Source organism: Mus musculus, chromosome 14 (genome assembly GCF_000001635.26).
Source record: "Mus musculus strain C57BL/6J chromosome 14, GRCm38.p6 C57BL/6J".
Classification (NCBI taxonomy): Eukaryota; Metazoa; Chordata; class Mammalia; order Rodentia; family Muridae; genus Mus; species Mus musculus.
Window position 1 is genome coordinate 14,849,568 of NC_000080.6, and position 14,074 is coordinate 14,863,641.

Genomic DNA, 14,074 nt, shown 5'->3' on the forward strand with positions numbered 1-14,074 from the left:
AGGACTACAAGCTTGAACAACCACTCCCCATAGGACATGTGTTCTTAACCACAGCTCAAGATGGATAGAAGCATGGAGAAGTTCTCTGGGAATGGAATTGCAGAGCAGTGGGGAAATGTGAATCCTGGTGTGTTCAGGACGAATGGGTGGAGCAAACACTAAGCTCCAGAAAGGAACAGACATGAATGAAAGTACCCTTCAGAAAATGAGCTTTACAAGATTTTGCTGAAAGGACCCAGATGTAGCTGTCTCTTGTGAGACTATGCCGGGGCCTAGCAAACACAGAAGTGGATGCTCACAGTCAGCTATTGGATGGAACACAGTGCCCCCAATGGAGGAGCTAGAGAAAGTACCCAAGGAGCTGGAGGGGTCTGCAACCCTATAGGTGGGACAATATGAACTAACCAGTACCCCAGAGCTCTTGTCTCTAGCTGCATATGTATCAGAAGATGGCCTAGTTGGCCATCACTGCAAAGAGAGGCCCATTGGACTTGCAAACTTTATATGCCCCAGTACAGGGGAACACCAGGGCCAAAAAGGGGGACTGGGTAGGTAGGGGAGTAGGGAGGGGTATGGGGGACTGTTGGGATAGCATTGGAAATGTAAATGAGGAAAATACCTAATAAAAATATATATAAAAAAGAAAATGAGCTTTATTAGAAGACAGAGAGCTATATAGTGACTAGCCATGGTGAGGTTTTGCGGTGGAATAACAGACAGAGGCAGCATATGAAGTTGTGAGGAGGGGCAGTATGTAGATATTATTAGCTTAATGTGAAAGTAGGAAAAACAGCCATCATGGATGCATGGTGTATGTGAGGGACTAAAAAGGGGTGGGATAGACATATAACACACACACACACACACACACACACACACACACACACACACACACACACACACACATTTAACCCAGGGGTATGAGGAGCTTGGCTGTGGCTAAAGGCAGTTATGTCATATGGAACTCCTGATAGGATAGTAGCTCATAGGGACCAAAGCAACAGGGACAAAACTGCACCTGATCTTAAAGTGGCAGGCTCTGATCTAAGGAGGAGGCAATTGGCAGAGGGCCGTCTGTCACTCAGCATCAAGGATCACAGGATGGAAAGAACAGTGGCTCAAGTTATAGATTCTGTGTCCCAGTGGTGGCTCCAGTCTCAGTGTGATCTCACCCTTGCTCCCATCACACTAGACTCACTGCCGAGCTCCTGCGCCTGCTTTGTGCTGAGCCCCAGATCAAGGAGCAGGTGAAACTCTATGAAGGGATCCCCATCCTGCTCAGTCTGCTTCATTCTGATCACTTGAAGCTGCTGTGGAGTGTGATCTGGATTCTGGTCCAGGTGTGTGAGGACCCGGAGACTAGTGTGGAAATCCGAATCTGGGGTGGCATCAAGCAGCTCCTTCATATTTTACAAGGGTAAGTGTGGGCTTGGATCCTAAAAATTAGTAGAATATTCTAGTAGATCTTGTTTATTTGTGTTGTTGTGTTTTGAGACAAGGTCTCTCTCTATATATATCTGTTCTGGATATCACTATGTAGACCAGGTTGGCCTCAAACTCACAGAGGTCCACCTGCCTCTGCAGCACTGGGATAACAGGTGTAAGCTTCTTGTCTTAGTTGGGGCTTTATTGCTCTGAAGAGGCACCATGACCACAGCAACTCTTATAAAGGAAAATATTTAATTGGGGCTGGCTTACAGTTCAGAGGCTTGGTCCCTTATTATCCTGGTGAGAAGCATGGCAGCACACTGGCAGGCAGTCATGGCACTGGAGAAGGAGGTGAGAGTCTACATCTGGAACCACGGGTAGCAGGAAAAGAGAAACACTGGGCCTGGCTTGAGTATTTGAAACCCCAAAGTTTAACTAACAACACACTTCCTTCAATAAAACTATACTTACTCTGACAAGGTCATGTGTCCTAATCATGTTAAATGAATAATGCCACTCCTTATGAGCCTATGGGGGCCATTTTTTATTCAACCCCCTACACCTCCACCCCTGCTTTTTGGTAGCTTCTGTACTATGAGCATAAAAAGAAATTGTTTGTTAAAATAGTTTGGTTGAAAATTTGGGGGTATATATTGCATTGTAATTGTATTTTATGAATTAAGTATCTTGAAGAATTAAGTAATAACACAAATTGCTACCATGTTTGGGAACATTCTATTACTTAATATTATTATAGAGCATAATTCAGCCCCCAGGGTGCCAAGTCAGAGCTATAGATTGATATTTCTGCTCAAAAGGGACGACCATGCTTGTGATCCTTGGTCCATCAATAAAGCTTACTCCAAGGTCTAGGCAGATTGGATCATCCATTCTAACATCACTGCAGATTATTGAATCAATATGACTAAGACTCCATACTATTTCTTTATAGAATTTCTTGTAGGAATATTTCAGAGCACTAGAAGAGACTTCAGAGATATGAGTAACACATGCTTTATTAGTGATTTCTGCCACTGGGAAAACAAAGGAAAATTATATGGCTTGCTGATAATCCTTTTGCTTTTACGAAAGCTTCAGTTACTTGGAGATATAGATTATAAATATTTTACCAGTCCCATGGCATAATAGGCAATTCCCTTGGTCAGAATAATTGCAAAGGTTGTGTGTACTTGTAGCATGAAGATGATGAATGCAGTTATTCTTGAATAGTTGTTATATTCTTAATGATGCCTGGAATTCTATAACCACGAAGTATTATTTAGACTTAATTTTAACATAAGGCACTTTCTCCTCATTTGCTCAAGCCATGGATTTTTTGTTTTGTTTTGTTTTTGTTTTTCGAGACAGGGTTTCTCTGTATAGCTCTGGCTGTCCTGGAACTCACTTTGTAGACCAGGCTGGCCTTGAACTCAGAAATCTGCCTGCCTCTGCCTAAGCCATGGATTTTATATCATTGAAAGATGGGAGTTCTTCATGTCTGAGGACTCAATTTCCAACCCCATCCATAGTATGGTGTTAGAAAACTTTTCCCTGGGAAGGTGATATATGATATACTCCTGTTAGATGTTTAATATATCTGGGTATTTGGAAGGACTGCTGGGCACCAGCTGGTTGTTGATGGCCACCTGGGGTAGGTGTTAGAGGAAGAGCTGCTTGGTGGCTGTAGTGTTCACAGGCTGCAGGGCAGTTTTGCAGAGGCCCATCTAGGTTCATATACCTGCAGCATCCAAAGGCAGGCACATTCCTGATCAGACACAGTGATCCCCACAGAGAGCTCCAAGATAATTATGCCCACAGATAAGACCATCAAAGGAACTGTTCCTTGACCCAGCTCATGACAGAAAGAACAGAATGACCCAGATAGCCTGGAGATTCTATTTGTGTTATGTGTGAGAATGTACAGACCCAAACAGCTGATGTCATGAGAAAAAAAAAAGTAACCGTATAAACCAAAAGGAGCAGAGCAGATAAGAGACAGAGTCTGTGGCGGGAAGCTGTGCATCCAGGGCACAGCAGGCCAACTGCAGACAACAGATTTATGAGCTGTGGTTGAAGGTGAGTAATTGAGCTGGAAGGGAGGAAGTCACAAAGCCAAGGTGGAAAATGACGGCTGGGTGATGGCCACAGCCCTGCAGACTGGAACACCAGGCCAGGCCTGGAATAGCCAAACAGAGGGCAAGCTTTTAAAATGTGCTTTCAGCCAGAGGCAAGAGAAAAGAGGGTAACAGGCAGAAGTGACTGATAGGGCCAGGGCCAGGTGAAGGCAGGCTTCAAGCTGTGCTCAGGGAGACTCCTGTGGCAGGGGGCCAGAAAGGTAGCACAGTTTGAAGACTCAGCAGGATTGGTTTTCTCTAAGAGGGATTTATTAGGGTGGGGCTGGGAGGAGAGGAAGGATGGGGTTGTAAAGAGAATAAACAAACAAACAAACAAACAAAGGAACTCAGAGGTGTCCTGACTGAGATTCACCCGTACAAAGACTGCAGTGCTCCCAAGAGTTCAGCCATGAGGGTCAAAGAAGATTGGGCAGGGCCTCCCATCTCACACTGTACACCTCCCATCTCACACTGTACACCTCCCATCTCACACTGTACACCTCCCATCTCACACTGTACACCTCCCATCTCACACTGTACACCACACTTGGTTTTAACTGAATTTACAGATGAAGCATTAAGAACATAGAAAACCCCATGATTCAGAGGAGGCAAAGTGTTCTATTTATTTGTTTGTTTATTATACAAAATATGAGTTTGTTGTGGCATTTCATTGTGTTTGAGGCACAGAAGAGAAAGAATAAATGGCCTGAATAGTAGCCTTCCTTTTATAGAGACAGAAATTTTGTTTCTGACCGTTCTTCCATCGGAAGCCTGTCCAGTGCAAATGCCGCAGGACGCATCCAGCAGCTTCATTTGTCAGAAGATTTAAGCCCTGGGGAAATCGAGGAAAATACTGTCTCTCTCCAAGCAGGTATCTCTCTTACAAGACCGAGTTTTGTTACTTAAGACTGCATTCTTTATTGTGTTGTTATTCCTTGTTAGAACACTAGCACAGTGGTGTGGTGATTATACAGTTTTCAGGATTCCCAATGTGTAATGGTAAAAACATGTGAATGCCAGAGCCTTCTTCAGTACAGGTCTTGGGCTGGAGGTTAACTGCACAAAGTCGTGATCACTGCTACGGGTGGGTTAAAGCGCCTGGATTGATCTAGGCTAGAACCATGCTTCCTACAATTTCCTTCTTTTTTAGAGTATCCTATTTGATACAAATGTCCCATCTCCCAAAGGGACAACAGGTCTTGTTCCACACACCAGATCCAAGGAGAAGAGAGAGTTGACAAATGCATGGCCTTTTGAAGGGAAGCCAAAGGCAAGCTAAGTCTGTTCCTGGTAGGGCTTCCTCTGGCAAGCACTTATCAGGGTGCCTGACCTCTGGGCTTAGTGTGTGCTTCTGGCCAGCCTGGACCATGGAACAGCCTGGGAAGGATCACAGGGTACTGGAGGCTAGTGGAGCTTGGGGAGGCTCTGAGACATGGAGCCGGCATGGCAGAGGGCAATGGCATAAAACTGGTTTGCTACTTTATATGCCCCAGTACAGGGGAACACCAGGGCCAAAAAGGGGGAGTGGGTGGGCAGGGGAGTGGGGGTGGGTGGATATGGGGGACTTTTGGTATAGCATTGGAAATGTAAATGAGTTAAATACCTAATAAAAAATGGGAAAAAAAAATAAAAGAAGGGGGAGGGGCCCAATTCCCGCCAAATAAAAAAAAAAAAAAAAAAAAAAAAAAAAACTGGTTTGCTTTGTTCATAGCTATTTACACCAGAGAATGAAGAAGTTTCCTCAGAGATGCATGAAGGCAGAGAACTAAGATCGTTCTTCTTTTTGATGTTTGTGTGCACTTAGAATTCCCTTTATGTCTTCAGAGTCTTGTGCTGGGCTACCTGTTTAATGGTTTCCAAGCATCCATGTTAGCTGCTCTCAGAGCTCCTGGTTCTCTGGATGCTCTCAGAGTGGTGCAATTGTTGGTAACCACAGTGTGATTATAGGGAGAGCCAGTGCCTAGAGAGGGACACAAGAGACTTGGAGGCTGGAATTCGCTATGCATTATGCTCAGTGAGGTACCTAGGGTACACATAGACTTCTGGGGCTGTATACATAACATGAGTTGATTGACACCACCCATCTCACATGTAAGTAAGAAATATAAACAGTTAGTGGCACCCGAGTATTTCCCCTATCGAGGCCATGTGCCATTAGCCATGTTCCTCAAGACCCTGTCCTTCAGCTTTGCTCATGTGAAACATTGATGGCAAGTCAGTCAGAAGGGCATTGTGGGAATTACCTGGTGATGGATGGAAGAGTTTAGCATAACATGGTTACATTTCTGTGAGTGCATAGAAGGGCTCAGGAGGAGGAACTGTGTCTCAGTATACAATGCCATGAGAGGCAGCCAGGGAGCAGAAAGGGCACTAGGACTCCTGGACTCGAGGGGTAGCAGTCTGTCACTCTCTCTACAGTGAAGAAAACAGTCTGATCACCAGGATTTGGGGACTGTATTGAAAGCAGTCATTCATTTACCTGCCCGTGTGTTGTATTCCTAATGACTGCTGGGCACACGTTGGGTATTGGGGATTATGAAAGATGTGGTTGCTTCCTTCCTAGCCTGCTGTGCTGCCCTCACCGAGCTGGCCCTCAATGATACCAATGCCCACCAAGTGGTACAGGTAAGAACGTCATGACCAGGCCCTTTGATTGTATTTGTCTTCCAGAATATGGGCTTGAGGACCCATCATGCAGTTTAAAAAACATTTTAACATTTCTTCTCATTTAGTGTATAGAATTCCATTTTATACTTTTGTTCTTCCTCAGTTAACTTGGTTAAATCCTGCTCTAGCTTTCTTTCCAGTTATGATGAAATACTGACTAATAGCAGCTTCAGGCAGGAGAGGGTCTATTTGGCAGACTCTTCAGGTAACAGTTCATCACTGAGGGAAATCAGAGCAGGGATTCAAGGCTGGAAACCTGGAGGCAAGAATGGAAATAGAGGTGGTGGAAGAGTGCGGCTTATTGGCTTGCTTCCTCTGGTGTGTGCTCACCCTGCTTCCTTATACAACCCATAACCACCTGCCTTGGGGTGGCACTGCCCACACTGTGCTGGACCCTCCTAAATCAATTAACAATCAAGAACATGTACCACACACACACACACACACACACACACACACACACACACACAGGCTAGGCAGAGTTATCTGAGGGCTGTGTCAACTTGGTAGCTGAAGCCCAACAGAACTTAGACCACTTGAGGCTGACTGATGCCGGTATCTTCTCCCTGCATCAGTTGCAGTCCTTTTTATTTGAGTTTTTGTTGGAGTAATTCCCTCTTGATTAGTCTTACAGAGGAAAGACAGACACTTGCAACTTCGTCTTTAGAATATACGGTAGAAGTGGGGGTGGGGTAGGGGCAGCATCGCCAGTGGGAAGAACAGCCAGGTTGGCCACAGTTCCTCTTGTCTTAGTTTGCCAGCTTTGCTACCCCTGAAAATGGCTCCACCTCTCATGAATTTACTTATGAATAAAACAGAGTTATGAAATGACCTACAGCATAGCTGCAGCTATAAAGGTTATATTCGGCGAGGCAGACAAGATGTTCACACAAACATAAATTGATAGCTGGCAGAAAGCTGAAATAGGCTTCTGTTTTAATTCACCTCCATGTGTATGTTGTAGTAAGTCCAAAACAGTGCCGTTTTCACAGTTAACTTGATTTCTTTAGAATGTTTGTTTGTGTCATTTTTCCTTTTCTTAAAAAGATCTATTTTACAATGGACAGTCTCTGGGTATCCTCTAATTATCAAAAGTAGAAAGGGAGAGACTATGCTTTACAGTTGAAATTGGTATTTGCAATGTATGTACATCTGTATGTTTATGTGTCTGTTCATTCGTGTGTGGGTGTGTGCAGTGCATGTGTGTGTGTGGAGGCCAGAGCTAGTGTTCATCAGATGTCCACTTAAAAAAATTAAGATAAAGCAAATGATGCATGTATGGCTTTGCCTGTGGGTCTGTGCTCATGATTTTACTGGTACCTGCCAAGCCAGAAGGGGGTGCTGCATTCCTGGAGTTGGAGTTACAGGTGTCTGTGAGTCACCAACATGGGTGCTACGTACCAAATTCTGGTCCTCTGCAGGAACAGTATGTGCTGACTTCCCATCACCCAACCTTGTTTCTGAGACAGGGTGTTTCATTGGCACAGGGCTCACTTGTTTCTGAGACAGGTGTTCCATTGGCACAGGGCTCACTGGCTTGGGTAGACTGGCTGGCCAGTCATGCCCCTTTAGCACTGGGATTACAAGCAAGCCACCTTACCCAGCTGATCACTGTTTTGTTTTGTTTTGTTTTGTTTTGTTTTGTTTTGTTTTGTTTTAAACTTCAGCTCTGGGGATTGAACTTAGATCCTCATACTTGTGTGGCAAGCACATCACTGACTATGCTGTCACTCCAGCACCATAATTTAAATAGAAAGAGTTGCTTTGTTTGTTCATATTCTCCATCCTTTGTTTTTATAATATTTTAATCACTCCAAGTTTATGTAAATCATTATATAAAACTATTGTATAATTCTGCAGTCTGGCACTTAAAAGTATTGCGTTGGTGCTTTTAGTGTTGTTTTCCCTGTCTGTTTGTACTGTTGTGAGGACGCTTTGCTGCTTCTGAGTTGCTGGTCTCTATGGCTAGTGGTCACTGATACATGATTTCCTTATTTTTCTAGGAAAATGGTGTATATACAATAGCAAAATTAATTTTACCAAATAAACAATCGAATGCAGCACAAACTAATCTACTACAGGTAATAAGCCTGTCTGTTGCTCTTTATCTCAACATAGTGAGATGTGGGTAGCCTGTGGTAAAATGGTGCCTACTTTTGGGGATTGTTCAGGTTAGCAGTGGGCTCTGTGCTGATGGTAAGGACTGTGCTTGGGGATGGAGTCTATGAAAACCAGTGACGACGGAAAGCACAAACAATGGGGAGTGGGGGAGACAGAGAGAGAGAAAGAGAGAGAGAGAGAGAGGGAGAGAGAGAGCAACAGAGAGAGAGAGAGATGGAGAGAGGGAGACAGAGAGAGAGACAGACACACACAGAGACACAGAGATACAGAGACACACAGAGACAAAAACAGAGACATAGAGACAGAGAAACAGAGAGAGACAGAGACACACATATACAGAGTCAGAGACAGAGAGACAGAGAGATACACACAGAGACAGAGACAGACAGACAGACACACACACACACACCCAGGGGTGGGGGGGAGAGGGAGAGAGAGACTGAAGTAGTTTATTCAGTGGTCATCAGCTGGTTGTACTTTCAAGAAACATTTCCCTTTTACACCAGAATATAACAATGGAAAGATGGTTGTCAACTTTAAACATGAACCATAGTCACCAACCTTTTGCCTTTGAAAAGGAAAGCCCAGGCTTTGCTGGATGAGAAGGCCTTTAAAAGGCAATGAGGAGCCACTTGGCACAGCTGCTCTAGGGCAGCAGAGATTTCCAAGGGAGTATCGGCAGGGTAGAGTTGGGGAATTTAGAGTACTTGGGCACAGGTAGCATGCTAAGCAGCTTGGGTCTGTGTCTTGGGCAGAGTGTCAAAGGCCCAAAGTTGGCACAAAAAAAAATAGTCCCCTTGATGTTTTTCTGAGGAGTGAGCTTCAGGGGCTGTGTTCCAAGTGACACCAGAATTACAAAATTCACGTTTGAGGAGCTGTAGTTCATCATTCTTACTAAGTCACCAAAGGGAAAAAGACAGCAGTGAGGTCAGTGTGCATGTTACTCAGGAGAGCAGCCTGTCAGGTTTGCGTCCAGCATGCCGGTTACCGTTTTACTATGGCCTTGTTGCTGGTGGCTACTCAGTCGCAGAAGCTGAAGGAATAGGGTGTTCACAGTGTCTAGCAGGGAGTGAGTCTTGCGTTCCTGCAGAGCTCTGGAGGTTGGCTTCCCTGGCAGAAGGTTATTTCTTATTTCTTTGCTCATTTTGTACTTTCTAGAAAGAAATTAAGGGCTAGTGAGACGTAAGCAGGGCCACATCTCCAGCATGGCACAGTATTGTAGCATCAACCTGGGGGGGGGGGGGGAAGCAGGGTTGGAGGTAGCTTATGAGTCTCGCGGAGGTCAGTGACTCACAGGGAGGCTTCTGTAACGTCACTTCCTGGGGGTTCTGGAGTGAAAATGTCTTACTTTGTTGCACTGCTCTTTAAGAGTCATACTCTTTTTCTTTTCCTAGTGTTATGCTTTCAGAACCCTGAGGTTTCTCTTCAGTATGGAAAGGAACAGGCCACTCTTTAAAAGGTAGGAGCTTGGAGCAATGTGGCCGATGGTTAAACTGAAGCTCCTTTTAGGCCTGCATGCTTCCGTAGGCGCCGTGGAAAGAGAAAGGTTCCATGCAAGCTGTGCCTCTGCAGCCTTCTCTGTCTCCACAGGTTTAACAGCTACCTCACAGCTACCTCACAGCTACCTCACAGCTACCTCACAGCTACCTCACAGCTACCTCACAGCTACCTCACAGCTACCTCACAGCTACCTCACAGCTACCTCACAGCTACCTCACAGCTACCTCACAGCTACCTCACAGCTACCTCACAGCTACCTCACAGCTACCTCACAGGCTAGGTGACTGCTGGACAACTCCTCACTGGCCATGCAACTGCTCAGGCACTGGTTTTAATTAAAGATATTAACATCTTGAATATATAGAACCAAGATACATACCTTTTTTTTTAAACCATTTAGAAATTCCAAAGTTAGTTTGATCATTTCCTCTTACCAACCAAGAGTGCCCCTGATAGGCTGAGACCCAGTGATGGGCCAGATGTGAGGTGCCAAGTCTGGTGGACGCGCAAGCCTTAGAAAGCAGACACATTCATTGCACATGAGGGACATGCGCACCATGTGAACACAATCTAGGTCCACAGTGTTGTCACCAGATGTTATTGGTGAGAGAAACTGATGTTATAACAAATCCTTTGTGAAGAAGGTGTCAATTATATTATTGCTTTATTCTTCCATGATATTTGAATTTAAGGAAAAAATTATTATAAACTTTCATTTCATGACCCAAAGCCATCCATTTTAATGAATAATGAATATTTTAAGAGGCCTCTGAAGCCAGAACTTTGTAAATGCATACTTCTTTACATTTTTTTCAGTTACCAGTATTTTATTCTCATAAAACATTTAAAAATTAAAAGGATATTTACATCTTGGAGCTAAGTTTAGAACTGTAACAAATGACTTAATCTAAGTGCTAAATATTTAGTAAAAAAAACACAACAAACATCCTCTTTTAAAATGCTTATTGTCTGTAACCCCCAAATAAATTACAAAGAAGGCTTTGGTATAGTCTGCGTTGGTTATATTGTCTTTTACTGCCATAGAAACAAAGACTGTGAGGCCCACCCACCCCTCCCCGGTTCCAAGTGTGACATGCAGTGCAGCTCACTGAGGTGCAGTGCTGTGCAGTGATCTGTAGAACATTGCTTACTCTGCAGGAACTACAGCTGGAGTGCAGATCTGCATGATATGCCAGAGCATATTGCTTCTTACTCTGCTGATTGCCTAATGAAGTTAGGTTTGTTCGTAGGGTTAGTTGGTGAGCCAGCTGTATCCAGAAGGGAAGCATTGATCCACTGTTCCCCAGCTCCACTTTAAGTGTGTGTGTTTCCCTGTAGACTTTTTCCCACCGACCTGTTTGAGACCTTCATTGACATAGGACATTACGTTCGTGATATTGGTGCTTATAAGGACTTGGTATCACAGTTGAATTTACTATTGGTAAGTCTTGAGTTCTAAATATTTGGGCAGGCTGCTCTGGGATCAGGATAGTAGTAACCAATTTTCCTTTTATGACTTGGTTAGGAAGATGAGCTGAAGCAAATTGCTGAGAATATTGAAAGCATCAATCAGAAGAAAGCGCCCTTGAAGTACATAGGTGACTATGCTGTGTTGGACCACCTTGGAAGTGGAGCTTTTGGCTGTGTTTATAAGGTGAGTCTGCCCTGGGAGATAGTTCTCATGTTTCAAAACAAATTTGAAGTAACACTCCAGATGGCCATACTCATTTTAATTGAAGTCCTTATCATTGAAAACTAGTGAAGAAGTACAGATAGAGATGAGAGTGCTGGTTGTATCCAACACTGGGTGGTAATTATGTGAGTGTTGCCTTGGCTCTCAGCTCTAGTACCTGGTCCCTGACAGGGCATCCTTCACAGAAAATGAATCAAAATAGCTTGTCCCAGTGCATGACATAGTTTATAAACTTTCACCAGTGTTTCTACACCTGCCCAGGGAAAGCCTGTTGAGTCCTGCAGTGGGGACCAGACCAGAAGGTAACAGGTTTGAGCTCTCTCAGCTTAGTGTAAATGCAGCTAGACTCTCATGCTATGTGTTGGTTAACCATGTATGTAATTTTGTTATTCTAGTTCATCTGTCTTTGTCTAACCCTCAATTCTCAGCATTTAATTAATTGCTTTCCTTATTGTAGGTTAGAAAGCGTAGTGGTCAAAATCTTTTAGCAATGAAGGAGGTCAATTTGCATAACCCAGCATTTGGAAAGGATAAGAAAGACCGAGACAGCAGTGTCAAGAACATTGTTTCTGAATTAACAATAATTAAGGAGCAGGTAAATATTGTCTTATTTCTGAGATGTCTCTGATATAAATGTCATTGAAGCTGAGCTCTGCTGCTGTTCTTGTCCATGCCGTTTATAAATCAGTTCGGTATGAAATACTGGACATTGGTGCAGTGATATTTTTGCCAGTGTTTTTCCTAAAGCTTGTTATTGAGTCATGGAAACTCTTTTAGGAGTTTATAGCAGGGCCTTGGATGCAAAACAGTTGAGCTTACAAACCAGAACACACCATGTATGCTTAGCTACTGAGTTACTGCATAGGAACAGGAGAAAGACACCCTTAATGGAGTGCTGGGAATTTGAGAAAGACCACCCTCCAACTTCAGTCAGCTAAAGCCAACCTGTTGACACCCCTCAAGTCTGGCTTATTAAATCTAAAATGTAGGTTTTGTTTCATTTCCCCTTTCTAGAGCAGGCTTGTGTAGTCTAGGCTGGTCTTAGCCCTGCTCTGTAGTACAGACTGACCTTCAGGACCCGCCCCCCCCTTTCCTGGCTCCCTGTCCTAAGTGCTGAGATTAGGGGTGGGCCCCACTGTCTTCTGGGTTATTTTTATTATCATGAATATGTGACATAATCGCTCAATTAGCTGTCATTATGAAGGAGTATTGGAGGAAAACGGAGCGCAGGCGAGAAATGGGAATTCTTTCTGTAATCCGAGAAGATGCTGGTTCCTTTCCCAGCTCTCCTTGTTTGTGCATTTCTGTTTCTAAGTTCTAGGAAGCTGCCAGCCTCACTGCGCCCTGCAGTCATGTTTGCTTGGTGTCACAAACATGGTCTTTATTCATTGAAACCTATAGTTTGACATCACTAAGTTACAACAAAAGTCACCACTAATGGATTAGATCGCAAGAAGCCATCCCATCCGTTCAGAAACTCATCCTGTCCCCACTTGCTAGTTGATTTGGGTGCTAATTTGTTTAAGTGCGTTTCCTAAGAAAAAGGGTCCAGAAGAGGCCAATCAGGGTGCCACAGTTTAGATTTTGATGTCACTGAAGATTGTCCCTCCTGTGGGAGCCACCTGAACCAAAAAGAAGGATGTCATGGAATACAGAAGCCATAGGTACGGGAGTGAGAGACCCTGTCTGCTAAGAGGTGACAATGAGCACAGCACAGAGGCTTCGAACTACCAGGCTTAGAGAATGGCACAAGTTGGCATTATTCCCTGTTCCATGCAACTGCTGGTGACACCTTCCCATCCCAAGTGGGAAAAGCAGCAGAAAGGACACTTCCAGGGCTGAGGGACAGACAAATGTCACTGCTGCCTGGGAAGCCACATCCTGGCTACTCTGCTGCTGATAACCCTGAGACCGCTGGGTTGGTGTGAGTAGCAGCTACGTGGGCCCCACTCAGAGGGACACTCAGAGGCACAAACCATTTATAGACATCATGGCAATTCCTCTGAAACAAGACACTTTACCTAGAAACTACATTCTAAATAAATAGTTGGAGACATTTTACACCATTTTTCTTTTTTAGAACTTTCTCCCTCCCTGTGTAGCTGAGGCCCAACCCTGGGGCAGAGCATGCTAAGGGAATCGTTAAGGAACTGATCAGTCCTAAACCTGTCCACTGCCCATTAGGAAGTGCAGCATCTTCTAGCCTGGTTCACAAAGGCATGGAGGACACTGTCTCTTTCATTAACTTAAAAAAGTCATTTAAAACCTTAAATGGCAGCTGGCAGTCTTAGATGAAACTTCAGTGTACAAAAGCTTGTGTTTTGAAGAGTCTGATAAGTGTTTGCTATTTGTTTTCTTACAGCTTTATCATCCCAATGTTGTACGTTATTATAAAACATTTTTGGAAAGTAAGTATGAATTGCTTTCTAAGTAAGGAAACATATGTTTGTTATTTATATACATTTATATTATGTTGGCAGAAAATAAACCCATTCAGCTATTTTCTACTGGCTTTTATTATTAGGCATTGCTTTCTTAAGCAGTAAAA

At 43.9% G+C, this 14,074-nt stretch overlaps 1 protein-coding gene across 5 annotated transcripts in view; it reads left to right on the top strand.

The window, feature by feature from the left end:
- Nek10 (NIMA (never in mitosis gene a)- related kinase 10) overlaps positions 1 to 14,074 on the top strand; it is a 208,480-nt gene that overhangs the window by 45,988 nt on the left and 148,418 nt on the right. For all 5 annotated transcript variants that reach the window (XR_382965.2, XM_006518092.2, XM_006518096.4 and 2 more), the window contains 9 exons: positions 1,193 to 1,417; positions 4,277 to 4,416; positions 6,109 to 6,170; positions 8,216 to 8,293; positions 9,728 to 9,792; positions 11,172 to 11,274; positions 11,359 to 11,487; positions 11,984 to 12,121; positions 13,889 to 13,934. Coding sequence is in view for 4 of the 5 variants with exons in the window: in XM_006518092.2 (XP_006518155.1) it covers positions 1,193 to 1,417; positions 4,277 to 4,416; positions 6,109 to 6,170; positions 8,216 to 8,293; positions 9,728 to 9,792; positions 11,172 to 11,274; positions 11,359 to 11,487; positions 11,984 to 12,121; positions 13,889 to 13,934 (986 nt within the window). In the remaining variant the exon portion in view is untranslated. The remainder of the gene's footprint in view (positions 1 to 1,192; positions 1,418 to 4,276; positions 4,417 to 6,108; positions 6,171 to 8,215; positions 8,294 to 9,727; positions 9,793 to 11,171; positions 11,275 to 11,358; positions 11,488 to 11,983; positions 12,122 to 13,888; positions 13,935 to 14,074) is intronic.